General features: G+C 51.0%; 2 protein-coding genes across 3 annotated transcripts in view; one reads left to right on the top strand and one right to left on the bottom strand.

Annotated features, from left to right (window-relative positions):
• Ccdc22 (coiled-coil domain containing 22) overlaps positions 1-9,485 on the top strand; it is a 12,745-nt gene extending 3,260 nt beyond the window's left edge. The window contains exons 3-17 of the mRNA XM_004646277.2: positions 2,250-2,382; positions 3,343-3,449; positions 3,563-3,629; positions 3,708-3,886; positions 5,891-6,085; positions 6,686-6,748; positions 6,836-6,955; positions 7,332-7,451; positions 7,534-7,650; positions 7,754-7,855; positions 7,941-8,048; positions 8,280-8,375; positions 8,563-8,622; positions 8,699-8,773; positions 9,124-9,485. Of these exons, the coding sequence (XP_004646334.1) occupies positions 2,250-2,382; positions 3,343-3,449; positions 3,563-3,629; positions 3,708-3,886; positions 5,891-6,085; positions 6,686-6,748; positions 6,836-6,955; positions 7,332-7,451; positions 7,534-7,650; positions 7,754-7,855; positions 7,941-8,048; positions 8,280-8,375; positions 8,563-8,622; positions 8,699-8,773; positions 9,124-9,237 (1,656 nt within the window). The 3' untranslated portion in view covers positions 9,238-9,485. The remainder of the gene's footprint in view (positions 1-2,249; positions 2,383-3,342; positions 3,450-3,562; positions 3,630-3,707; positions 3,887-5,890; positions 6,086-6,685; positions 6,749-6,835; positions 6,956-7,331; positions 7,452-7,533; positions 7,651-7,753; positions 7,856-7,940; positions 8,049-8,279; positions 8,376-8,562; positions 8,623-8,698; positions 8,774-9,123) is intronic.
• A 512-nt stretch (positions 9,486-9,997) lies between these two features.
• On the bottom strand, positions 9,998-22,739 carry Foxp3 (forkhead box P3). Of its 2 annotated transcripts, XM_004646275.2 has the most exons (12): positions 22,481-22,739; positions 15,977-16,211; positions 15,366-15,470; positions 15,143-15,281; positions 14,689-14,776; positions 14,514-14,618; positions 13,540-13,627; positions 13,268-13,348; positions 12,149-12,299; positions 11,380-11,456; positions 10,637-10,738; positions 9,998-10,453 (listed from the first exon to the last, which is right to left on the bottom strand). In XM_004646275.2, the coding sequence occupies exons 2-12, from the start codon at positions 16,187-16,189 to the stop codon at positions 10,304-10,306; spliced, it is 1,299 nt and encodes a 432-aa protein (XP_004646332.1). In that variant the 5' UTR covers positions 16,190-16,211; positions 22,481-22,739; the 3' UTR covers positions 9,998-10,303. The 2 variants fall into 2 exon arrangements, with proteins under 2 accessions (XP_004646332.1, XP_023562313.1); XM_023706545.1 differs by lacking the exon at positions 22,481-22,739 and having other exon boundaries at positions 15,977-17,517.
• Between the last annotated feature and the right edge of the window lie 4,549 nt (positions 22,740-27,288).

Below are 27,288 nucleotides of genomic sequence, written 5' to 3'. Positions count from 1 at the left end.
GTTAGTGGATAGGCCTGACCTGGCTACTTGCATTCCAGCACCCTGTGACTGCATAGTCAGTGTAAACACTTCAGCATACCCAAGTACATGTGGCAGAGGAGCAGTAAGCCAACTCCAGTGAAAATTTCCCATTTAGATGAAGGGGTTAGGGTGACTGGAGGTGTTGCATTTGGGCCATGTGTGCACAGTTGCTGTCTTTTATTTTTTATTGGAACCGGGGATTGAACTCAGGCCCTTGTGCTTGCCAGGGAAGTGCTTATTCTACTGGGCCATTTCCATGTCTCTCTCTATCTCTTTTTTTTGGGGGGGAACTGGGCATTGAACTCAGGCCCTTGCGCTTGCCAGGCGAGTGCGTATTCTACTGAGCCATCTCCCCGGCTGTTGCTGTCTTTTACCAACAGGCCTCTTGGCTCTGCTCATCCCTTGGTTGTCAGGTTTACCTAGCTGCCAAGCTTCCCAGATCCTTCTGTCTGGGGGATGTCGGTACCTTCATGAGGCAGGTAGTCTGTGTCCTGGCCTGGGGCTATGTCCTGGAGGGTGGCACTCTGAGGGGCTGTTATGTCTTCTTGGGCCCAAAGAGTGCCTGGTGGGAGGTGTCAAGGTGGTAGGCCAAGCTCTTCCTTGTTCTTAGGTCTCTTCTCAGTTCTGTCTGCCATTTTGTGTGTACCAACCTTGGCCCACACTGACTGACCTTTAGTGCACAGCAGAGAAACTAGCTTTTTCAGTGGTCAGGAGGTGCTTGTGCCTCAGTTTCCCAGCAACAGGTGGAATGGGTCTCTCTAATGTAGCATTGCTGCTTTCTGCCCTGTTCCTGGTACCTATTTATGCATGTCAGACACCTCAATATTTTGGCAGAGGGTACTGTACTCTCCCCACTCTTGGAACAAGTTTCCATATCAGTCACAATGCTTTGATTGTGCATGTCAGAAAAAACCAAAGTAAAGTAGCTTAAAAACCAGTGATTTTTCACGCTTCTTGACTATGACTCTCCAAAATAAAGACAGCTCATACTCTGAACCAGAACATATGCACATTTATAATACCAATGGCTTTTGAGTGAGTACTCTGTTCCAGACACTGTGGTTACACTGTAGTAACTCATTTAATTCTCATAACAACCTTCTGGGGGAGGTTTTTTTTTTTCAGATGAAGAAAGTGTATCACAGATCGAGTGATTGGCCTGAGGTCACATAGTTGGTAAGAGGCAGAGCTTTGGTTTGAATCCAGGAAGTCTGCTGTCAGGGTCCGCACAGCTCTACACCACCAGCAGTTCTCCTTGAGTAGGGTGTTCCTTCTCCCTGGGCCAGTTTTCCAGCCCCATCTGGTGCACTCAGAGCCATTTCATTCTGTATTATTGTGTTACTGGTCTTTTTAGCTTTGTTCTCTTGCTTCCCTCCCTCTCCCCTCCCTTCCCCCTTCCTCCCTTTCTTCCCTTTTCCTTTCTTTTGCAGTGCTGAGGATTGGACCTTGGGCTGTGTACTTGCTAGGCAAGTGCTGTCCCACTGAGCCACACCCCTGGCCCTGCCTATTTATTTTTAGGCCCTCCTTGTATAATAGGTAAATTCACTATTTTTCCCGTGATACAGGCTTCAAATAATTTTTCCCAACTTATCATTATTTTGACTCTGGTAATTATATTTTTCTTTTTCTGAGACACGGTCTCATTATGCAACTCAGGCTGGCCTTGAACTCTGTAGCCCCGGCTGGTCTCAAACTCACGACGATCCTCCTGCTTCAGCCTCCCAAGTGCTGGATTGCTGGTGTGAACCACCATGCCTGGCCTTATTTTTCTTGAAATTGCTTATTTCTTTCCATCTGGCAGAGATCCCATCTTCTTTTTTGTGCCCTCTGGCACAGCAAGACCAGAGTTTTAATGTCCTTTTTGACTCTGGAGCATCAGCTGTGACAGCTCTGGGGCTTCATCTGGGGGCCTGGAGGCTTTGCAGAGCTCTCGTGCTTGGGAGAGCAGTCAGAGCCTCTGGGACAAATATAACAGGGGTCAATGGTGGGAGGAGCCAATGACCTGAGCAACACATGAGTGATGGGATAGGCATAGTCAGATGGGAGTTGGGGTCTCTGCAGCTGCTTGGAGGTATGTGGTCTAGCCGGAATGGTGGTAGCTGGTGTGAGTGCAACAGGTGGGGCCTAGGCCCAGGGCTCTGGGTGGGAAGAGCTTCCTGCCTGTCTGGGTGCTGGGACCATGTCCCAAAGCCTGGCATTGTCACCTGATTAATACCAATAACCTGCAGGACCTGGGCTACCCCTTGGAACTTGGCTATCAGAACTTCCTCTATCCCAGTGAGCCGGACCTCCGTGACCTGCTTCTTTTCCTGGCTGAACGGCTGCCCACGGACACCTGTGAGGATGCAGATCAGCCTGCAGGTGCGGGGGCCTGGGGTGTAGGGGGCAGGGGATGGAGCGTGTTCTTGGTGTGCAGGGACAGAGGTGGTGCAAAGGTTGCTGGTTGGAGGTGGAAGTGTGTTCAGGAGAGCTGTGTGGTAGGTTAGAGGTTGGAGGAGTGGCAGATGCGATGCAGGTGGTGTAGAGGCTGAGCTGACTCCCTGACCCCCGCACCCTCCTTGCTCCCTCCACTTTTGCCACAAGGGCTGCCTTGGTGTTCCCCAAATGCTGGGCATAGTCAGGGCCTTTGTGTCTTTGGACTATTGATCCCTGGGTCTGTTCATGCTCCCCTGCTTGGTTCCCTGGCTTGCTGCTTGCGAGTCACCTTAGGAGGGCTTCTGCAGGCCACCTGGGCAGCATTCCAGCCTCCTAGCAGACCTTCTTTCCTGCACCATTTGACTGTTCTGGATCATATTTAAAGTCTTATTCATGAACTCTGTCCTCTACTAGCTTGCTGTGTCCGTGAGGATGAGGACCTTTATCATTTTGTCCCCTGAGGTGGCTTGCTCTTGCATCTGAAACAGTGACTGGTATCCAGTTTGTGCCCAGTGTTTGTTGGCTGACTGAATGTGAGAATGTTAGCTAGGTTGATCTGAATCTATGGATGAGGGGTCAGGAGCTATGGCTGGTTTATCATAGTGGGAACTCTTCCTCTTTTTTTATTTTTATGTACTTAGTACAGGGTCTACAGGGTCGGTCCCACTACACAGATCAGACTCATAGTGATCCTCCTGTTTTCAGCCTCCTAAGCGCTGGGATTACATGTGTACACCACCACACCCAGTCTCAATCACTTTCTCAGTGCGCTCCGGGGATGGGGCCAGCACAGCATGCTGGGGATCGAACCCCAGTCCCTGCATCTGCCTAAGCAGGTGCTTTAATCATGGCGGGAACTTTTGGATTTGCAGCATTGTCACGTGATAAACCCTCCTGCCTTCATAGGTGACTTGGCTATTCTCCTCCGGGCCATTGGGAGCCAAATACGAGACCAGCTGGCCCTGCCCTGGGTCCCCCCTCTCCTTCGCACTCCCAAGTTGCAGCACCTCCAGGTGGGATTCCTGGTTGCTGTCTGACTGTGGTTGTCCCTGCCCTGCCTGCCTTGTCCCATCCAATTGCTTGGGGTGTTTGTCCCTTTCCCCTGGTAACTCTGCTGTTCCTCTAGGGCTCGGCCCTCCCACAGCCTTTCCATGCCAGCAGGCTGGTCATGCCTGAGTTGAGCTCCAGAGGAGGTGAGCCTGTGCCGGGGAGGCCCAGGGAGGAAGGGAGAGGTGCTGGTGGGAGGCCTGGCTGACTGTCTTTGCCTCCAGAGCCTCGGGAGTTCCAGGCGAGTCCCCTGCTGCTACCAGTCCCCATGCAGGTGCCAAGGCCTGCTGGAAGAGCAGCCTCAATCCTTGAAAGCCATGCCGTGCAGCTGTGTCAGCCCACGAGCCGGGACCGCCCCGGGGATGAGGACTGGTCCCGCAGGGCACCCCGCCTTCCTGCCCAGGTACAGCCGAATGCTGGCTCCCAGGCTCCTGCTTCTCACATCCGTGACAGTGTCCCCCTCGGCCCCCTGCCCCTCTGTTCCTTGTTTGGTCCTCCTTTCTCAGTGCTTCCTCTCTGTGTGCCCATCCCCACCTGAAAGGACACCATGGTCAGGGAGACTGAGCCAGGGACAAGTCAGTGTCCCTTCTTAAGGCCTCACCCCCTGTTCTGAAAAATGGGGCACTTACAGGGTTTTGCATCCCTGACACTCAGAGAAGTCACAGTTGTTTTCCTTCCCCCTGCCTTTCCCACCTTCTTCTTGTCCCTGAGCTGCTCCTTCTCTGTCTCTGCATTTGTCACAGTGCTGTGTTTACTGGTTCTGTCACTGTCTTTCTCACTCTTTGGCATTGCTGTTCCTTTCTCACCCTTTCTGTTTCCTTATTTCTGTGCTGTTTCTGTCTCAGCCTCTGCCTACCTCTGTGTCCGTCCCTTCTTGCCCTTTGTCTACCTGTTTATTCCTTCCTCCCATGTCCACTTTATCTGACCCTTACCATGTGTCCACCTCTTTTATTTATCCCTTATTCTCGTGTCTACCTATTTATCTGTCCCCTCCTCCCATCTTCCCCTGTTCACCTCTATGTCTGTCCTCCTCCCCCTCTGTCCGCCTCTGTGACTGTCTCTGTCTGACCCTACCTCCCTGGCTGCCATTTTTTGTTTCCTTTTTGAGACAGGGTCTCACTATACAGTTCAGGCTGGCCTTGAGCTCACTTTGTAACCCAGGCTGCCTCAGCTTCCTGAGTGTGAGGATTACAACAGGACGCCACCAAACCCGGCCTTGGCTGGCATTATTATCCATGCCTTTTTTTTTAACAGTTACAGGAATTTTCAAACATAAGAGTAGAGAAAATAGTCTAATGAGTTGTGTTTAACATCTTCCAGTCTTTCTTATATTATTCCAAGAAAGTTGAACATGGTAACATTACTATAATCCCAGCATTCTAGGAGGCTGAAGCAGGAGGATTGTAGGTCTGAGCCTAGCCTGGGCTTCTTCATAACTCAGTGAGACCCTGTCTCAAAATAAATGATAGCTAAAGGCTGGTGGAAGTGTAGCTCAGTGTAAAGGCCTTGGGTTCAATTCCTAGTATTATACACACACACACACACACACACACACACACACACACACAGAGCAAATCCCATCATCCCACCCCTGGGCAGGGGTGTGGCTCAATGGTACACTTGTCTAGCATGTTCTAGGCTTTGGGTTCTATCCTAAGCACCAAAACCAGAAAATCCTAGTTATCATTTCAACTCTTAACTACTTGTTATCTCTTCTCTTTTACAGACACTTAATTTTTAATGTAACCACAATTCTATTTTACACCTAGCAAAATTAACAGTGATCTCTTCATACCATCTGATACTAAGTTTATAATGTTTACCCCAGGTTTTTTTTTTTTTTTTTTGCGGAACCGGGGATTGAACTCAGGCCCTTGTGCTTGCCAGGGAAGTGCTTATTCCACTGAGCCATCTCCCTGGCCCTCCCCAGTTGTTTTGAAATACTCTGTTCTTATCTCTTTCACCTTTCCTTTCTCTCTTTCTCTGTCCCTCTCATGGTCCCTTCCTCCCTCCCTCTGACTCTTTCCTTCTTTGGCTAGCACCTTTGGTTCTCTGTTCTGTCCTAATATCCTTTCTGTGTCCTTCTGACTTGGGGATTCGAGGCTTCTCCCCTGTCCATCCTTCTCCAGGTTGGGAGAGAGTAGGTAGAGAGCAGTGTGACTGTGAGCAAGAGGTGCCCTCCTGTCCTCATGCAGCACCCAGGCTGGCGGGGCAGGGAACTGGGACAGGGCAGGCCTCAGTGGAAAGAGTGGAGGGTGGGTAGGACTTGTCGGGTGGCCTCAGGCTGAGGCAGGTCCTTGGGGTCAGCAGGCATCCACACTGTCCTATTTCCGGGTGGCCTCAGGCTGAGGCAGGTCCTTGGGGTCAGCAGGCATCCACACTCTATTTCCCTGCCTGCTCTTTCTAGGATGATCCCCGGGCTCCACGGCAGCGGTTGCAGAAGCAGCTAGCCGAGTACCTGCGCCAGAGCTGGGGTCCAGTGGGGGCTTCCACACAAGCCCGAGACCTGGGAGAGCTGCTGCAGGCCTGGGGTTCTGGGGCCAGGACCAGTGCCCCCAAGGGCTCCCGCTTCACACATTCAGAGAAGTTCACCTTCCAGCTGGTGGGTAGTCCTGAGTGGACATGGGGGTGCTGATGGGGTAGGGCAGGCTCGAGGGCTGCTTTATGTATAAATGCCACTTTTTTCCACAAGGTTCCTGTGTGCCTGCTGGGTAGACCCACTCTCCACTGGGGAGGGATCCAGAGGATTCCCCTAGCTCAGTGATGGTGAACCTTTTAGAGCTTCCAGTGATCACTAACAGCCTTCTGAGGCACACATGCCATAGGTTTGCCACCACTGCCTAGTTTCTTTGGACTTCAGTGGAGAAGGGGCAGATTGTGGGAATGATGTCAGGGTCAGGGGTGTTCTTGGTACACTCCTACCTTTCCTAATTTTTTCCTAGGTTTCGCTTCCTTTGGATGCTTCCCAGTGGTGGCCTGTCTTTCTCATGGGCATTTGGGGCAGCTGTGTCAAGCTGAGGGAGGGCTTTTTGGGGGGGTAAATACTCTGGTCTGATGTCGTAGACTGTGCCTCTAATGTTCCTGTAGTCATAGTTTGACAGCTGTGTGGGTGTGGATATGGCATTGGGGGGTTGTTCTGGGGTGCCTGCCATGATAAACAGGCCTTCCCTGACATCTGTGGTGTCCTTTCTCATGCTTCTAGGAGCCCCAGGCTCAGACAACTCAGGTTACAGATATGCCAGTCACTTCTCAGCGTCCTGAACAGGTGAGCAGAGCAGTGGAGGGGACAGACCTGGGCCCTTGCCTGTCTTCTGGGCTGACACCTCCACCTCAACTGGTGTGTGCCTCCCAGGACATGCGTGCAGCTCAGGAGCAGGAGCTTGAGTCCCTTCGGGAGCAGCTGGAGAGTATGAACCGTAGCATGGAAGAAATTGAAGCTGATATGAAGACACTGGGAATCAGCCTTGTGCAGGTAAGAGACTGGGTCAGAAATAGGGCCTTAAGCAGGGCGAGAGGTCAGCAGATGTCAACAGGCTTTGTGTGTGGGGGATGGGGACCTCTGGAGCTCCTGGGAGTTCAGGAGAATCAGTGCAGGTAAAAGGGGATGTGAGGCTGGGGGCTTGGTGGGCCTGAAGGATCCTGTGGTGGGTAGCTGTGAAAGTCTGTGGGCGTTGGTGGGTCTGTGTGGGCAGGTGCTGATCAGTTCCTCAGGGCTTTGGGGAATTTTCACACCGCTGGAGGGTGAGAGGGCCTGGAGTGGCCAAAAGGCCATGTTGTCATATATGAGGTCAAGGGCTGGGCCAGTGCTGCTTAGGTTTATTGGGGCCGGGGGCCATCATGTGTGACAGGTAGAGTCTGAATGTCGGCAGAGTGAGCTGAGTACAGCAGAGCGGGAGCAGGCCCTGCGTCTGAAGAGCCGTGCAGTGGAGTTGTTGCCTGATGGGGCTGCCAACCTTGCCAAGCTGCAGGTGGGCTGGGGCTGAGGCTGCAGCTGGGTCAGAGGGGCAGAGTTGCATGGGCCCAGCCTGTGTGACATGTGCCGCCTCACAGCTTGTGGTGGAGAGCAGTGCCCAGCGTGTCATCCACCTGGCAGGCCAGTGGGAAAAGCACCGGGTCCCACTTCTAGCTGAGTACCGCCACCTCCGGAAACTTCAGGACTGCAGGGAGGTAGGTGATGGGGTCCTGTGTTATGGGTGGAGTTAGTCTGGCACCTCCTTAGGGGACAGTCCCTGAGTTCTGCTCACTGCCTCTCACCATGGGCTCCTGGCAGCTGGAATCTTCTCGACGGCTAGCAGAAATCCAGGAGCTGCATCAGAGCGTTCGAGCAGCTGCTGAAGAGGCCCGCAGGAAGGAGGAGGTCTACAAGCAGCTGGTAAGACCCATGTGGGTCCCCAGGGTGCAGGTGCGGTGGGAGCGGGCTGATTCTAGGAGAGTGCGTTTGTGACCCCGCCACCTAGGTGTCAGAGCTGGAGACGCTACCAAGAGATGTGTCCCGGCTGGCCTACACCCAGCGCATCCTGGAGATTGTGGGCAATATCCGGAAGCAGAAGGAAGAGATCACTAAGGTGTGCCATTCCCTGGCTGGCAGGTCCTATTGGCAGATAGGTGTGGGGTGTCATGTGGGGTCCCTATGACTTCTGATAGGTAGAGCTTTCCAGGCACACCAAGACACGGAACAGTCACACACAGTCTACCCGAGTCACCCCTGATGAAGTGACACATGCCCTGAGAGTACCCTCATCAGGCTGGTCACCCTGCCCCAGGCTCGGGCTCATAGTCTCATTGGTGTTTGCCAGATCTTGTCTGACACAAAGGAGCTTCAGAAGGAGATCAACTCTCTCTCTGGGAAGCTGGACCGGACGTTTGCAGTGACTGATGAGCTTGTGTTCAAGGTGCGGGAGAGGCCAGCCCATGTGTAGGTTGGGCTAGGGTGCTGTGTGAGTCCTAGAACACACTGATGCTGGGGCCTGGCTCTGCTCTGAGTGGGTGGGAGAGGTGGCTCTGTGGTGGCATGGAGGTGGCAGTGGGGGGAAAGGGGGCTTTCTGGCACTATCTTTAAGGTTCCCTCTGCCTGGTCAGGATGCTAAGAAGGATGATGCTGTTCGAAAGGCTTACAAGTACCTAGCTGCCCTGCATGAGGTGAGAAGGGCAGTGCCTGGGACCTGGGTGGGAGGGGCTGGCTTGTGTATAAGTCTTTTGTGTCTGCTGTTCCCAGAATTGCAGCCAGCTCATCCAGACCATTGAGGACACAGGCACTATAATGCGGGAGGTTCGCGACCTTGAGGAGCAGGTAAGACTTGGGGGTTAAAACTTTGGAGGGGGCAGGCCAGGGGGCCAGCTCCTTGTTTTCTGCTGAGTGGCTGTGGGACTGGACAGAGTCTATGGCTAGAGGCTTAACCCTCCTCTTAGTATCTGTGCCTGGGACTTGGCTAGCTTAGCGGTCTAACCCAAGCCTGGGCTTTGGCCTTGAGGGTCCTCATGCCTGCCTCTTAGAGCTTTGGGTGCCTTAGGTGGAGGGAATGACACATGCCAAGGCCTGGCAGTGGAAGGAGCAGGCTGTCATTGCAGGGGTGGGAGGGGCCCAGGTGGCTGCCCTGGAAGAGGTACTGAGCTGAGGGAATGTGCATCATATTGCCTTAGATCGAGACGGAGATGAGCAAGAAGACGCTCAGCAACCTGGAGAAGATCTGTGAGGACTACAGAGCCCTCCGCCAGGAGAATGCTGGCCTCTTAGGCCGGGTTCGGGAGGCCTAAGGAGTCCCTGCTGGAGGTCCCTCCAGCCACAGGCAGGGATTTGGGGTAATGGAGAGAGCACTTGTGCTAGCTGTTGTGTTGGCCATCCAGTTCCTTCCATTGAGGCCTTAGTCCCAACGCCTCCCCACCTGACCCCAAGCCCAATGTTGGGTGTTAGCCCAGCATGTAGAAGTGGCTGTAGTTTATTGGAGAGGGCACTGGGGGCTGAGGGCCTTGGATCCCAATAAAGGGGGCTCTTCTGCAGTCTAGCTGAGGCATGGCTTGGCTTGGGAGGGAGTGAGTGGCTGCCAGGGGAGACAGCCAGCACCTTTTGGTGAGTCAGTGTCTCTTCATGGGACACAGGAGACACACGGGAGATCTTTGAGTGTGTATGTGTGTACACAGGTGCGAGGCACACAGACAAGTCTTAACAGGCTATGACTAAACACTTGTGTTGGGAGGTGCACAAGACCCTAAGTAACCAGTTAAGTCTGTGTGGCTTTCTGTAACCTGCGGTCCTGAAGGTACTGATGCTGCATCTGCAGGGGCCTGGGCACCTCTGCATGACCTTGCAGCTGTCGGCCCAGAGGTTGGCTGTAGCTTCGTGCTTCTGGGTATGTGAATTGACAGGATTGCACTCACATGTGACTTTATGTGACTACATAGCATTGAGGACATTTGAGTATACCAAGGCAAGGTCTTTGTATCTTAGGGTTTGTGTGTGTGTCTAGGAGACACGTGTGTGTGTGTGTGTGTGTGTGTGTGTGTGTGTGTATGAGACTTTTCCACATTGAGGTCATCAGTGAGGAGGCTGAGGCCGCTGTGTGTGTGGCTGGGTTTGAGAGGCCATCTTGGGGGGCTGTGGTGGAGGTAGGGGCTGGGCTGGGACTGGAGCCCCTTTGAACAGCCTTGGGGCAGAAGATCCAGGAGGGCAGCTAAGCTGGGGAGCAGGGGCTGTGGCAGGGGAGACAGTGGATACCTCATTTTCAGACACCGTGGACATATCCAGGACCTGTCAGCCCTGCCCCCACCACCTCTGCCCCAATTTTGACCCTTTCCATCCTTCTTCCTTTCCTTGGCTTTGAGGTCAGGGGCCTGGTGTTGGGTAGGAGCACCTGCTGGGCCGCTGGTTTCTTTTCTTGCGGAACTCAAATTCATCCACGGTCCACACAGCCCCCTTCTCACTCTCCACCCGCACGAAGCACTTGTGCAGGCTCAGGTTGTGGCGGATAGCATTCTGTGGAAGGACAACCAGCTCGGCCAGGGCAAAGGTAGGCAAAATCCACTGAGCCCAGCAGCCCACACCCACACCAACCTCCTGACTCTCTTCTGTCTTGGAGACCAGCCCTAGTTCTGCCTGCTCCTGAGCCATATTGGCACTTCAGACCATCCAGCCACTGCCACGTCCAGAGCTACTCACCTTCCAGGTGGCAGGGTGGTTTCTGAAATAGGCAAACATGCGTGTGAACCAGCGGTAGATTTCATTGAGTGTCCGCTGCTTCTCAGGAGCCTCCAGGATGGCCTAGAGCAGTGATGATGAACCTTTTAGAGTTGTTTTTCTTTTTGAGACAGAGTCTCACTATATAGTTCAGGCTGGTCTTGAAGTCACTATGGAGCCAAAAGTGGCTTTGAACTCAAGGTAGTCCTCCTGCCTCAGCCTTCTGAGCACTGGGAGTACATGTGCCACCACACTCAGTTTATAGCTTTCAATGCTACAAACAGCCTGCTGCAGTACATGCCATAGGCTTAGCACCACTGGCTTAGAGGCTCTGGTAGGGTAAGAAGAGTACCTTCCAAGTCAGGATTAGGAGGGGCAGCGGTCTATCCTGTCTCATTTGGGGGTGGGCTTGGGATAGGGTAAAGAATTGGACAGGGTTAGATGTAAGGTGAGGCTCCGGGTCAGAGGTGGGGTTAGCAGGCGGGTGAGCACCTGAGAAGTGGTGAGTTTAGACTCAGAATGTAGCTCACGCTGGCTGGGCTAGTGGTTTAGGTTTGGGTTTGGGAAAGGTCTGGGGTGAAGTCAGCAGGAGGGGTCACATCTGAAGCATGGCTTAGGCACCTTAGGGCTTTGTTAATGGAGGAGCCCACAATGAGGGTACTGACTGAGAGGTAGGCTCCATTGCTGCTTTCTCATCCTCCTCGAGCTGGAGCTGCTCTACTTACCCAGCGAATGAGGGTGGCATAGGTGAAAGGGGGCCGCATGTTGTGAAACTTGAAGTAGTCCATGTTGTGGAAGAACTCTGGCAGTGAGTGGGGACAAGTCAGGCCCCACCCAGGACTTCATTTTGTCCCACCCTCCCCAACAGTGTGAATCCGAATACCTGGAATCCCACCCTTAACTCGCGACTCTGCGCCCACACACTGGGTTGCTGAGCCCCTGAGTTGTATCAGTTCCTCCTTGTATCACCCTTCCGTGGTTCTCCCAGAGCTTGAGGAGAAGTCATTTGTACAACAGAAGCATGTGAATGACAAATTGGCAGGGCCAGGATGACACTCAAGGACTCTGATCCCTGTTAGAGTCACAGCCCAAGTGTGGTGGATAGCAGGGGATTGGTGAGCCCAAGTGACTCCATCCCAGTTTTCCTTGGTGGTGGGGTGAGGAAAGAAGGATCCTTAGGAATGACTTAGCTCGGTTACCCCCTCTGCTGATGGCCACATGGGACATCAAAAACCCAAAGCAGGGAGTCATGGCTCCTGTCCTCAAGTGAGATAGGGCTAGGGCTAGACATTTGTGGTCATAATAGGCTTTTGGGTTATAGAAATCCAGAGAGGAAGCTTTTGCAAGCAGGTGGATTTTCCTGAAGTCTGTATACTGGAGGGGGAAGCACTACAGAGCTCCTTCACAACCACCCCCTAACCCCCATATCATTGATGATTAGGATCTTGGGATTAGAAGCTTAGGATCAGCTGGTATGGTGTGGACCACTCTCACCTGAGAAGGTGCCATTTCCATGGCTGCCCCAGAGATGCCTCCGCACAGCACACAGGCTATCGGAGGCCTCCTGGGGGCTGGGCCACCCTTGGCCACCGTTGCTGTGGGTGCCAGCAGCTACAATGCAGCAGGACCCCTTGTCAGCTGATGCCTGGGGAAGGCAGGAAAGCTGGTGATCCAAATGCTTAAGCTTTATCACTTTTGATACCACTGTTTTTATTTATATTTAAAGAACGTGGGTCTTGTTATGCTACCCAGCCTGCCTTGAACTCTTGGGCTTAAACAGTCCTCCTGTCTCAGCTGGGACTACAGGTGGGACACCCCTGCACCTGGCTAAGTCAGGGTCTTTAATTTTGTTTTTTTTTTTTGCAGAACCAGGGATTGAACTCAGGCCCTGAGCTTAGCCAGGCTAGTGCTTATTCCACTGAGCCATCTTCCCAGCCTAGTCAGGGTCTTTAAGAGTGAGGACACCTTTACCTTTTGAATTCTAGTCTGATGTAGAATCACTCCCATTGAGCAGTATGAGCTGTATTTGTTAGCATGCAGCCACGTGCACTTTGTGCAGCCAAAGACGCTGCAGCCACAAGCTGATGCTGAATTGGGCTCCTCTCGCACCCCACTACGACTTTGGGATGGGAGAGTCAACTAAACCCTTCTGGCCTCAGTTTTCATCTGTGAGTTGGGGACCATAATGGTAGCAACCTAGCAGCCTGATGAAATTTGAGTAAGTTAACACCAGCAGAGTGCCGAGACCGTGCCTGGCACCCAGAACAAGCTTCATGAGTGTGAGACCTGTGTGATGATAAAGGACCCTGCGCTTTGGTGCGCTGAGGTTGCAATCCTGAAGGCTGGACCTGAGGCCCTGCAGTCACAAAGCTAGTGTCATGGAGGTACACAGCCTGCCTTCCTAGGCATTAGGCTATGTGCTGTGGCTATGCAACTTCAGGAGCACAATATTCCGGGATCGTAGAATCAGAAGGTTTGTAGGTGGAGAGGACAGATTTTTAGGCCTGGCACGTGTGGAGCTTGTGGGGCCCTACCTAGTCCAGCTGAGTGTAGTACCTCCCTCCATGCTCCCCAGCAGTCTAGGTCTGTCCCCAAAGGTCCCAGGTAGCTCACCACTGCTGAAGTCTTGGTGAGTGCCATTTTCCCTGCAAGGTGGGCCTGCATAGCACTCAGTTTCTCCTTTTCCAGGACCAGCTGTGGGGATGGGCACAAAAGTGAGGCTTTACACAGGCTTTTCTCTACCACATGGTTGCCCAGGCTGTGGCTGTTCCTGTGAGCACCCTTTACTCCCTCCCAGTATGCAGCTCTCATCAAAGGTTTCCTGGCACAGGGTGGCCATAAGGCTTGCCCAGCATTCCTGCCCCACCTGCCCCTGCAGGCCTTACCTGCTGCTCCAGAGACTGCACTACCTCTCGCTGGAGGAGACACTGTGCCCTGCCCTTCTCATCTGGGAGGTGGTCCACCTGGCAGTGCCTGTGTAGGAGAAGCTTCTATACAGCTGGCCATGGTGGGCTAGCCTCCTAGCTTTGTGTTTGGCTTGGGGATGGCCCACACTCTTGGGGAGGTCTCCTTAGTCTCAGCTCTCTTCTCTTCTGACCCTCAGGCTCTCCCTTACATCTGTCTCCCTTCCTGCACATGTTCCCTCAGCATCTCCTGCTGCTGGGCCTGATCTCACCCTTTGAGTCTGGCCAGGTGTTGGTGAAGGTATTGGAGGGGTGGAGGATGGAGAGTAAGCCAGACTGGTGAGGGCAGAAGTGGTATTCTAGATACAGGAGAAAGCTTGTGCAAAGGCCTGGCAGGGCAGAGAGCAGAGTATGCAGAATTGCTAACAGTTTGGTTAAGTAGAAAAGTCGTGTGTGTGTGTGTGTGTGTGTGTGCGCGCGCGTGTGCGCGTGCAGGCACGTGCAAGTGGGGCTGAGGAGAGGCAGCAACAGCCATCGAGAGGAGCTGGGGTTTGGGGATCAATAGCATGGTGTGCTGGCATGAGGGGTAGCAGGGCAAAGGATGTGCATTTGGAAGCCTAGCTGCCTAGGTGCAAATCTCAGCTGTGTAACTTAGGAACTTGATCAAGACACTTACTGTCTTTGGGCTGTTCTCTGATATGTAAAATGGAAGTAATATCAGTGTACAGTGTTCTGTTGTGCTCCATTATACACACAAGGAAACTGAGGCCCAGAACAGCTAAGTAACTTGGCCAAGGTCACACACCTGGAGTGTGATGAAGTTGGGATGGAACCTAAGGCTCAGCCATTATTGCCTCGCATCTTCCTATCAGGAGGAGGCCTGAGTTGAGATGTATAGCACAGACCTCTCTTTATAAAACAGGACCCTCAGAGCAGGGTAGACCCAGGCCACTCACTTGAGGAAGTCCTCTGGCTCCTTGAAGACCTTCTCACAGCCGGGCCACTTGCAGATACCATTTGCCAGCAGAGGAAAGGAGCCCTGGGGCATGGCTGAAAGGGTGCTGGGGAACAGACAGTGTCAGGGGTAGGGACAGGAGGGTAAGAGGGTCCTTCCCAGGCCTGCCTACTCACCTTTCCTTCCTGGGGGCACTGGGGCTTGGGAAGGTACAGAGCAGTGCCGGCTCCCTGGACACCCACTCCAGGCTGGCCACGTTGATTCCTGCAGGCAGGGACAGCACGTGCACTACAGCTCAGCCCACAAGTCTCCCCCTCCTGACTTTGGCATTCTGACTCCCAGGGAACTCTGCTGTTGCTACCATCCAAAGCTGGCACAGCAGCTCAAACGCAGACACTGGCAAGTGCTGACATGTTGGCTAACTGCAAAGATCTGTAGTTCCATGCTTTTGACATTCTGTCTTTAGGGTTCTGAACTTTACATTTTTGGGAGGCTGGAGTTTCCATGAATGAGATCTGAATCCTTGGACCTCCATAGGCTGCAGTTCACAACAGTCTACACTGCACATGTTCAAGGACTTGGGGACTCTAGGGGTTCTGTGATGCCACAGAGTATGGGCTGAAGTGTTACCAGGTGGTAGGCCAGGTCGGGCCTTGAAGGAAAACAACCCAGTGGCAGCAGTGGGTGGCGGGAGGCTGATCATGGCTGGGTTGTCCAGTGGGCGCACCTGTAGCACAGAGGTCTGGGCATGGGCATCCACTGCGGAGAGCTGCAGACACATGGGGCATGGTATAATCTGACTTGGGGCCTCCTACCCACTTGCCCCTCCCCCCAGCCTGTTCAGCATTCATACCTGGTGCATAAAGTGTGGCCTGTCCTGCAAAAGTGCCTGCAGGTGTGGTGAGGAGCCCAGCCGTGCCCCAGAGGGTGTCACCATGACTAGAGGCACTGTGGGCAGCTAGAGGAAGAAGGCAGGCCTGTGAGATGCCATCTTCATCTTACCGTTCTATGCTTTATTCAAAGAGCCCGCTATGGGAGGTAGTATAATCATCTCCATTGTACATGTGTGGAAACAGGCCAGTGGAGACTAAATGGCCTTGTTGAGATCACAGAGCTCGTAATTGGCAGAACTGACTTCAACCCTGGCACCCACCTCCCAGGGCCCCAAGCTATCTCTTGTTCCATGGGGATGATACATGGCTATGCCCATAAAACTAGGAAAAGGTCTTTTCTCCTGAGACAAGAACCGGGAGGTTGGGGAAAGACTCAAATCTCTGAAGCTTGGAAAGTGGGGACTTTCTTGGCCCTGTAACATCTGCATAAGTCACAGACTTGCCTGGGACCCAAAAACCACTTCCTGTGCCCCAGCGGGTCCCCCCTCCCACCCTGTGCCACAGTAAAGGTCGACACCTGTAGGCCCAGGTACTCCACCCTGCCTGCCCCATTCTGTGCCCAGAACCTCACCTGAAGCTGTGCTGGTGGTAGGGGGTTCAAAGAGGAGGAGGAGGAGGCATGAGTCCCACTGTGGGGGTCCCGGGCCTGGAAGGTTCCTCCTGGGCTCCTGGGTACCAGCAACTCTGAGGCCTTGGGTGTAGCCCTCCAGCTGGGTGAGGCTCCTGGGGATGGGCCGAGGGGCAAGGAAGGGGCCAAGGTCTTGGCTGGTCTGGGGTTGGGCATCAGGTGTTTGTCCAAGGGCAGGCTATAGGGACACAGGGAGAAAGAGTTATGCATGTACTATGGGTGCTGTGAGCTATTCCATCACCTGAGGCACATGGACAGCCTCTGGTGAGAGCAGGTGCTAGTCAGAGCATGTCCTGGAGAGTGCCCTGACTGCACCCCGTATCTGCTCACATGCACAGGTACACAGTGTGATCAGGAACATGGGTAGGTGTGTATCCATATGCTCCACAGGCCTGGGCTCAGCATCCAGCTTGCCTGCATGTGCCAGCATGGCCCTGCTGTCCGTGTGTCCTCACCATGGCCATGGGCCACTGGTTTGTGGGGTTTTAGCCATGGTAGGTCCCAGTCTGTCTTCCCCACTATCTGGGGCCAGCCTGAAGCCCCAGCCTCCCAGTATCCCTTGGACCCTGCATGGGCCACACAGTCTTTGCTGATTTTGCTGGTGCTGGTCTTCAGCTTTCTTAGGGGTTTTGTTATTTTACCCTGTTGGCTTGGGCATGGACTCAAAAGATTCATCTGGCTGCAGTACTAGTGATCTGGCTACTGCAGCAGTCCCAGCAAGTGATAACAGCACCATCTGGGAGAGTGGCAGGGGAGCTGGAGACAAGTGGCTGGAATTTGAGTCTTATTTTGAAGATGACACAGGAAGTTGTTGACATTTTGGATATAAGAGGTGAAAGGGAGGACCAAGGTGACCTCTGGGGTTTAGCTTGAACAGCAGACCACAGCTGACATTACCAATGATGGGGGACAAGAGAGCAAGGCTTACAGTCCATAGGTGTGGATGAATATGAAGAGTCTGGAATTAGACACACTGGTGGATGAGCCAATTTTGGGCAGCTGAATAAAGGAGTATGGAGCTCAGGGAAAGGGCAGGGGATGATTAGCTCTGTTCCTGTCTTGCACGGAGCTGGCATGGCAAGTGCTAGAGGGACAGGCTTTCTTGAGCCGGGGCCTGTGAGACCTCAATTCAGCTCCCATCTGAGTCTTCTCCAAGCCTGGGCTTACGCTGTCCATTGTTCCTGTACCTCATCTTCTCCTTGCCAGGCTTCTGTTCCTGAAAGCCATCATCATGGCTTTAGGCCCCTTTACTCAGCGCTCGTACCTTATCCTCCCCAAAGTGCATAGGCTTAGTTTCTTAGGCTCCTTTGATTCCAGTCAGCAAGGAAGCCAGAACTGGAAGACGGCCCAGTCCAACTTGTGCGTTACTAAAGGAGACACCCAGGTGCAGAGTTCCCTGGATCCATGGCAACTTGCACCTCCACTTTCTCTAGGAAATGTGTGTGCCTGTGTAAATTTAATGTTTCTTGCTCTGGGGTGTGTGTGTGTGACTTCCCATGCCACTACATGGTGTAGCACTAGGGTTGGGCACACAGCTGCTGAAAGCAGCCTGGAGGAGTACAGAGGGCTGGGGAGTCAGTTGTTCTTTTCCTTGCTCATGGCGGTTGTCACAGTTGTGCTGAGGAAGATGGTTGTGACACGCATGTAGTAAATTCCCCGGGAGCTAGAGCTTTAGTGTGAGAAGCAGGAGTCTGGGTCCATGGCGGCTTAGAATCAGGGCCAGGGAGAGCAGTGCTGAGATGAGGGGGTGAGCGAACGGGTGAGTGAAGGCAAGGATGTGATGCTTCAACAAGCTGGAGAAGAGCAAAGATGGCTAGCAAACCAGCAGAAGCTAGAGCCGCGGAACAGAAGATGCTTTCTCACAACCAATAGGAACAACTAGCCCTGCTGACATTTTTTTCCAGGTACTGCGGATGAAACCCAAGGCCTTCACACTGAGCTACACCCCTGGCCGTTTTTTATTTTGACACAAGGTCTCTATGTTGCTATTTTACCCAGGTGAGACTCCAAGTTGTAATCCTCCAGCTTCTGCCTCCCAGCCATGCTGACATTTTGATTTTGGACTTTGAGCCTCTAGAACTTGGGATAAATTTTTGTTATTTAAGCACCTACTACTCTCCAGGTTGTGATACTTTGTTATAGCAGCCCGAGCAAAGAAATGCCCATTTTGGTGAGTGAGTGGATGTTTTCTACCACTTGATCCTGGCCCACATAGCTGGTTCATGGTTACTTCTGGAGCTGCCTGGGCACTTGGCCAGGGTTTTAAGAGCTGCCCTTCCTATATATGTCTCTCAGGAAGGGGACCTGGCTATGGGCCTGGCTGGTAGTGGAGGACCTGGGGGGCCAGGCTGGCCAGCTGGCTTCCTGCACTGTCTGTTGGGGCGTCCCTTTCTGACTAGGTTTCTCAGAAGCTGCATGGAGGATGTTTCTGGGACATAGATTATGTTTTCCTATCGGGGTCTGCATCTGGGCCCTGTTGTCACAGCCCCCGACTTCCCCAGATATTTCCGCCATTGACGTCATGGCGGCCGGATGCGCTGGGCTTCATCGGCTCTAAGGAGGAAGAGAAGGGGGCAGGTACCCCGCCCCATGGGTTTCATTCCGAGAACTGGCTGGCCCATCCTGCAGCCAGCTTGGCCCAGGTGGGGTGATGTGGGTGTTGGCGGATGTGGTGGGTGACGTCCATCTGGCCACTATCGTGAGCCCCAGGTTTTGTAGATCTGGCCTTTTTTGGGCTGCTGATAGACTCTAGGTTGGAAGTTTAGGGAGGGTCAGGCAGACCCCATCAATACTGGGACTCCTAGGGTCTTTAAACAGTACAACCTCAGACTTCAGAATGGTAAGAGATCGTTTCTTGGATTAAATGGATCCCAAGTCTCAAAACTACCAACTTTGTGGGGTCAATGGATTTAACTTATTAGTATGTGTAGACTTGTGTCCCCAGTGTCCAAACTGGAACTACCCGAAGGACAGGAAGCTCACTTGTCACAGGCCTCCTGTGCAGTAGGCCCAGAATGGCAGCAGGTATCTCCTCAGCCTCCTTCTTGAGTCCATGAAGGCAGAAAGTCAGAAGGGACCCTTTCTTTCCCCAAGCCTGAGACCAGCCTCTGCCACCAACTGGCTTTAATGCTCCTCAAATTAAGCTCATGTGTACACTAGGACAGGAGTAATTCCTAAATTCAGGCATATTGAACATTTTGCAAAATGTCCATGTGTGGTAACAGACAAATGGGCCCAGTCTTCCTTGCTGTCTATTCTGGGACAGTGTTCCCCAACTTATAGTACTCTGCCTGAGATGGGGATGGAAGGAGGAGGTTGAAGCTGGTAGGCCTTTGGCCTCCATCATCAGGCTCTCTGGAGGGGCCCTAGGACAGAGGTCCCCAGGGAACCAGTGTCAACTCTGGGGGCACGCAGACTGACTTGACATTCTGTCATTACCACCCCCTGCCCAACTGAGACTCTTGCACCATGGAGCCCAGGGTACCACCCATAAGAGTGCTTGTGAGGCTCAGCTCCATGCCGTGATCGTGGATCATTCTACCCAAGTCAGGGTTCAAGAAGTGAGAAAGAGAAGGGGAAATGGCAGCTTAGATCCCTTTTCACCCCCTTCACGGGTATAGAGCAGTAAACTGAGGCTCATAGTGGGAGAGAAAGAGGCAGAGCCAAGGACTCACTGAGAGTTCTTAAGACCTGAGCCTGGGTCTCAACTCTGCTCCATACTTCTGGAGCTCGCAGGGGGACCCTCCTGACCATATCTGGGCCTCAGTTTTTCCTTTAACAATGGGGAGGGCAGAAGGAGGGAGAAGGCCCTTCTCATTCTCCTTTTAAGTGTCTATAGGGCTTTGAGTTGATGACTCCTGCTTTATCCAGGGGGACACAGAAATGCAGGGAAAGACAGACACAGAAACAGAGAAACAGACGGACATAGGGGAACAGAGGAACAGAGAACAAGAGATTCAGAGAAAGGGAGATAGGAGGTGAGACTGAGATCGACACAGGGTGAGAGACAGAGTGAGAGATAGTAGGAGACACTGAGAGGAAATAGAGTGACATTGAGAGAAATAGAGTAATACAGAGTGATGCAGAGAGAAGACTGCTCCATAAGGAACAGTCACTCACTGCCTTCTGGCTGGAGGCCCTATAGTGCCTGAAACAATTAAGGATAGGGAATAGCAAAGTGCTGGGATTCCCACAGCTGGGTGTTGAATTGTTCTGCAAACACCAACACAAAAGTGGGGTTGGGGAACAAAGACAGATACTGAAGATCAGACTAAGTAGAAAGCTTGGACAGAGACCTGTGTGTAGAGGGAACCGAGTTTGTGATGAATGTAGCATTTCAATATGGAAGACGTTGGAGAAAAGAAGAACAAAATTTTCTGAATTGGGGAAATAATTGAGTGAATAATCAATCCATTTCCCACCAAGCCCTCCCTGTCCTGTTTGAAATGGCATCATTATTAAACTCCAGGTCCGTTACAGAGGTTCACTTTAATGTAGGTCTTGGGTTTATTGTGTGTCAGGCCCTGTACTAAGCACTTACTATGATTAATAGACATAGTCCTCAGAAAGACCCTTTGAGATAGGCACTATTATAATCAGTACAGTGCATATGAGGAAACGGAGGCACAGAGAGATTAAGTGCCTGGCTAAAAAATCACACAGATGACAGGAGTGAGGCTAGTTTTGTCCCAGACAGTCTGGCTCCAATACCCACACTCAACCTCTACAGTAAATGGAAAAAGTGAAGCCATAAAGGAGACCAGAAGCCAACACAGGCTGAACATTTATCTCATTTTCAAGTGGGAAAAGACTTTTTAAGCACAAAACCAGAGGTAGAAACCACACAAGGAAAGATCAACCTATTTGACTACCTCAAAACAGCCTAAGCATCACAAAAACACCATAAACAAATAGAAAAAGCAAACAATGAATTGGGGGAAACATTTGCTATTACACGTGACTGAAACACAGTTAATATTCTTTCAAAATAAAGATCCTTGGTAAAGTAAAAGGAAAAAAGTTGAACTCCCTGCTGGGACTAAGGATTTGACTAGCTCCCCACCCTCCCCAAAAAAGCACAGATGGCCAATAGAATGCAAATTTCAACAATGTGCTAAGGTTTTTCTTGCCTGTTATATTGAGAAAGGCTAAAATATAATATCAACCCAGGATTAGCTCTAATAAAGGGAGTATGAAACAAGACAACTTGGCAGGAAGAACTATTTGCAGAGATAGTCAGAAAGCATAAAAAAAAGTACATTCCTTTTCCTCCAGCATCTTCATTTTTAGGAATCCAAGGACTCAGGCATGTTTATGGGGAAAAAAATCAGACAACCTGAATGTCCAATAATTAGCATTTGTTCTAATTATAATTCCTGCTGATGTGAGGATAGTCATGACGGCCATGAATGATCATGTGTTCAAACAATTTTTAGTGGGATACAAAGTACTATTAATTGGATAAAGCATGAACAAACCAATATATAGCATAGTTCTAATTTGCCAGAGTAAGTTAAAAAAGCTAATGGCTAACATTTAATGCTTACTGTGCACCAAGTACTGTTGTAAGCCTGCAGAGATCATAGTCCCAGCCCTGAATGGTCTACTCTCTTCCTGATATGTATTCTGGTCACATACATGAAGTCCTGGGGCAGGACCACAACACACAGTTGAACCATGGTTGACAATAGCATAAAGTGCTCCCCAAGAGTGTCTCTTGTGATGCAAGCACAAGTTCAGTTAGATGCTCAGCTGGACCTGACAATGCACGATCCTCTAATGGAACAGAAAGAACTGCCACCAATTTTTGTAAAATGGCAATGGGCTCAGAGACACTCAAGTCACAATTAAGCACCAGATGTATATAAAGGTCTGTACTGGATACGGGACGGGAAAAGAGGAGAGGCAAGGAGCTGGTGGGAGAGAGATGGAGGGAAGGCAACAACAGATGGGAGCGTGGCCAAGATGGAGGAGACAGACAACGGGGTCTAGCAGAACCTTGGAAAGACAGAATTAGAGTTTGGGAGAGACAGAGCGACAGTAGAGGAAAGAGCAGAGAACGGTGAAGCTGGGACAGAGAAGGATGGGAGACATTAAGACAGAAGAGACACAGCTAAAATTTCCAGGAACTCCTGGACAGCATTTTAAGTTGTTCAAAACTCGGAAATCCATCAAGACTAGCAGTTGACACATTTCAAAAATCCTGCTATCTGTGTATCAGTGGGTCAATTTCTTGATCTTTGCCCTTGCCCAAACATCAATTAAGTACCTCACCTAGCTGGCATTTATTATGACTAGTATTATTTTCAAAAAGGTCTTACCTGCTTGGGCTCACAGTGGCAGGACACATCCATCTACACAGGCGCCCCCGGCCCCCGAGCCCCCAGTGCCTTTCTCCCTGCCTTCTCCGTGGGGCCACATCTGGCTGAGGAGAGCAGGGACACTCACCTTGGTGAAGTGGACCAACTGAGAAGGATCAGCCTGGCTTGTGGGAAACTGTCACATATCAAAAACAACTTTGCTTTTATACCAAGAAGAAAAACCACGGCGTGGAAGCCGCAGACCTCGCTCTTCTAATAATCCAATTTTTTTTTCGATGAGTCTGTGCTGATAATCACGGGGTGGGGGGGTTCTCATACACTTCTCTCTCTCTCTCTCTTTTGCTGTTTCTTCTCTTCTTGATTATGAGACTTAAACGGAAATTTTGAAATTTTGGGTTTTTTCTTTGCCCTTTACGAGTCATCTGAAAATATGATTTCTTCCCCTTACCACAGAGGTGAGAGGTATCAATGAGATAACAGAGCTCATGAGAAACCACAGTTTTTAAAACAAAAGTGTGTACAGTCAGAAAAAAATAAAGGAAAAAAACTCTAATCACAGCAGCATCCCAAGGCAGGCAGAGACACCACTGTGTGTGAGAGAGTGTATTTGAGGGTCTTTGGGCAAACAGGGAATCTGATGCCTGTGTATGACAGGAAACATCAGTGAAGAGAAAGAAAAGGGCTGGGTTCCCAGAGGCTTCACTCTGCCTCAGGGCTGTTTCCCCCTTAGGTGGGACTGATAGGTTACCAACATTTGTGCTGGCAAGGGAGGGGGTGCATCCTTGCTGCCCTCTTTCCCAAAGGGGGTGGGGGCATTAAGTACTTCATGGAGAGAAAGTGGGGAGTCTACCTCTACCCTTTAAAATTCGCAGAACAGAAGAGTCTGAGAATTACTGGCTCCCAGAAGCCACGGAGTCATTGAGTAAGGGAAGAGAGGAAAATCTTGCCTCATCATGCCTTAGGGCTTGCGAGGTCTGACCTGATAGCTGCACTACTGGGCAGATCCCAAGCAGGCTGCCAGTATTCAAGCATCCGCCCAATCTTGTGATGAAGCCCAGAGGGCCCTTGGGACACTGGTTCTCTCCTGAAAGGAACACCATAGCCTGATGCTTTTGATGCCCTCAGCCATTCTGATGTTTCACTTCAGAAAGTTCCAGTTTCCAAGGATTTAGGATTCCAAATATCCACCATCATGCTGACATTGCTCTTGAATTTTCCAGGTGCCAGATATAGTGGCCAACACTTCCGACAAACAGTTGTGCTTGATCTTTGCCAGGCCATTTCATCATTATTGTACTGCTGTTATACAGTGGGAAAAACGGAGGCACAAAGTAGTCCACTGATTTGCCCAAGATCATAGAACTGGCAAATGGGGGTCCCACTGTCCTTGATGCTGGGCTTTGAAATTGTCAGTTTCTCTGAGCACAACAGTCTCAGGCTTTAAATTCTAAGATGCAACGATAAGAGGTTCTGGGATTTGAATATTCCTTTGGTGGCTTAATTGTAGAGTCTTAAGATTGTCCAAGAGATGAGGCCACATTTCCTCATTCAGGTACACTCCTTTGCTCCAACCACTGGTCACAGGGAGACCCAGCCTCCAGGGGCTTCTGCTAACAGGTTGGAGCTAAGGTTTCCAGCGTCCCCCTGTGGGGCTCAGGGTTATAGTTATCCAATGTCTACTCCAGCCCTTCTGCAAGTCTGGCTTCTGGCTTGGGGAAGAGAAATTGGAAAGAGCTTCTTATTCACACAGTACAAATATAGTGGCCAAGACCCACCCTGTTTACCCTTCTTGATTCCTTACCTTCTAAGCCATCAAAACCAAAAAGGACAGCGTCTTTCTTTAATGCAACTCTCCTTTCTGGAAGAGTCCAGAATGGACTTGATGGCTTGGCTTTGTAAATGAGGGAGGGGGAGGGAGGGACAGAGGAAGGGAGGGAGGAAGGGAGGGAGGGAAGGAAGGAGGGAGGGAGGGAGGAAGGGAGAGTGAGACAGCACCAAAAAATCAGCCAAAAACAATAAAAAAAAACCCAACCCTTCTTACCATTAGTTCAAAACAGAACTTGACACTTTCACTGGTTGGGGCTCCTGAGTTGGTGGGATATGTTTAAGAACCAACGATGGCCTGTGTGTGTTATGCGGCAGTGGAGGCACCAAGGCAAGATGAAGGTCCCAAGCTTGGAGGTCTGAGGGACCCTGCTTAACATAACTGTCACTTGTAGGAGGGAGCAAAGGAGGGGGTGTGGAGCCTGCCTGTCAGCAAGGAGTTCTAGGGTGCTGGTTGTAGGGATGTCCCTAATGTTAATGTTATCTTGTTCCCTTTGGACCTAGGTCTGAACATTCCCTATACTACCAGTATAATTATAAACGAGGTCAGTTCTAGAAGTTGAGGCCCCAATCCCTGTCCTAGCACCTGTCTCCCACTGGGAGAAGGGGCTGATTTTCTCTCTCAGGGTCCAAGGTATGGGCTGCATTCTCCTTATACTTTCCCTTCATCATCTCTCCCTTACTATCAGCATATGAGACAGATTGGCCAGACAAGTTGAAGAAAAGGTAAGGGTAGTGGCCCAAAGGGCCCCAGAAGGCCATTTGAGTTGGACCTGGGGTGTAAGAAGGGTGATGCTACTACTGCTGGATTTTTGCAGAATGAGGGCTGGATGCCAGGTAGGCAGAGAGGAGCAGAGATTAGTACCTAATTTCTTTTTTTTCTTTTTTGCAGTACCTGGGATCAAACTTAGGACCTTGCACTTTCCAGGCAGGTGCTTATGCCTCTGAGCTATCTCCTCTGCCCAGTATCTCATTTCTATCTTTCAAAAATATATATATAAAATTAACTTTATTGTAGGATTGCTAGGAAGAGAGTGAAAGGGGTGCTGACCAAGACATTTTTAATAAAATACATCAACAAAGAATATTTTCATAGGGCATCTGTCACAGTGCCAAAATATTTTCCATACATTTTCTAATTTCTATCTTGGGCCATATAATCTCTTATAGAAGGATTCTGGGTTAGGGGATTGAGTGTGCTGGGATTTGAGGGAGAGAGGACGGGATTAAACAGAGAAACTCCTCAGAGAAGGGGGCCTTTGACAAAGACTTAAAGGAAAGAAGGGAGGGAGTCATGTAGATACTTGTGGAATTCCAGAGAAAAAAGCCAGTGCAAAGACCTTGAGGTGAGACCGTGCCTGCTTTGTTCATGGTCTACAAGGAGGCTGGTGTGGTTAGAAGGAAGTGAGAGGAAGAAGGGTAGGAGGTGAGGTCAGAGAGGGGACATGGGATTAGAACCATGCAAGACTTTGTAGGCCACAGGAAGGACTTGGCTTTTGGTCTGAGTGAGCAGGAACTCATGAGGGGTTTAAGCAAGAGGAGATGTGAATGGTCTTAGAATTTAACCAGAGCCCTTGACTGGCAAAGGTGGGAGTGTAGGGTGTGAAGAAAGCAGCAGGGACCAGTGAGGAGACTACTTCATAAGTTCAGGTGACTGGTCAGAATGCTGGCATGGTGAGTTTGGGGAAATGTGAATAGAGAGCATGCAGGATCTGAAGAATCAGTCTAGGAGCCAGACCAGGACACAGATGATACCCAAGGTGGGTGGGCAGGATGGAATCTTTCCAGCTTAAGCTTTGAGATTAGTAAAAAGAAATAAAGTTCTATCTTACTTAAGCCCCCATTCATTCATGATTTTTTGTTATAGGAGAACATATTCCTTTCTGAGCCATGACTCCTTTCTGGATCCTGAGCCCTAAATAGGAGAGGTTGCTGGTGGAGGGTGGTTCCCTCCTAGGAATGCTGTGAGGGATAGACTGACATAACGGCATACTTAGAACCTGGCAATTGGTAGGTGTTCAGTAAAATTCTCCTAGAATGGAGGGGGAACATGTTCATAAACATATTCAGCTAACAAGCTGCAGTTCCATTCCACAGCTGAGACTGTAAAGGTAGAGTCAAAGGACTTCACTAGGTTGAGGGAGCAGAAGGAACAGCACGTTTTGGAGCAGGAAAAGTAGCAGGCATGAGGAGACAAGGAATGGAGGTGAGGCCACTGTGGGGCAAGTAGGGCAGGACTTTGTGGTTACATTAACAGTACCTATCAATATGGCCACTGAACTCCTGGGTGTACACAGCAAGGCTCAGTCAGTGTTTGCTGAGCTGAAGTCAGAGAAAGCTAACTCTTTGCAAAGACCCATTTCCCATATGGCCATTCATTCAAGAATAGTCTCAAGTCTTGGAGAACACTAAGGACCAATCACAGATATTAAGGAACGGAGATATTCTTGGCTAGTAGCACCACTCAAGAGGTGCGAGGTGGGTAGAGGTTACTCATCTGCTAAAGGAGAACCTTTTGGCCTTCTTTGGACTCACATTAGGGTGCAGTCTAGGCCTTAAGAAACTAGCATTCATAGAGCAATGGGGAGTCACAGAAGGCAAGGGAGAACATGCTTCCTATTGGTTGCCTACATTCTATGGTTCTGCTCTCAACTACCCAATAACCCAGGATCCACCTGCGCACCTTACTCTTCCCTAGACTCCTTATTGGCTACTCGCGCCTTCCTTCACATCACCTACAACCCCCCCCCCCAATTGGCTCTGCTCTTCCTGTCTCGCCCACCCTCAGTCTCCACTACACTATCCAGCCTTGGTATTGGTTATTGCATAGTAACACTGCTGTTTGAGGCGCAGAGACTTCTCCCTGGCTCCATTGGCTATCTGCCATCTCTCTTCCTCGCTCCTGCCTTCATCCCCATTCCCATTGGCTCTGTTTCCTATGGTCCCGCCCCCCGGCCATTCACACACTGCCTCTTGGTCTTTTAGTCTCTGTATTGGCCAGTTCCGTCTTGGCACCGTCCCCTGAAGCCCTACTGCACGCTCACAAGACTCTTCATTGGCTCGCTATAGGTATTATCGTCATCTTGGCTCTACGTCACCCTCACACGGCTC

The sequence above is a fragment of the Octodon degus genome, unplaced genomic scaffold (genome assembly GCF_000260255.1).
Source record: "Octodon degus isolate 3935 unplaced genomic scaffold, OctDeg1.0 scaffold00263, whole genome shotgun sequence".
NCBI lineage: Eukaryota > Metazoa > Chordata > Mammalia > Rodentia > Octodontidae > Octodon > Octodon degus.
The sequence above is the reverse complement of the archived record's forward strand: the minus strand, read 5'-3'. Positions and strand labels throughout refer to the sequence as shown.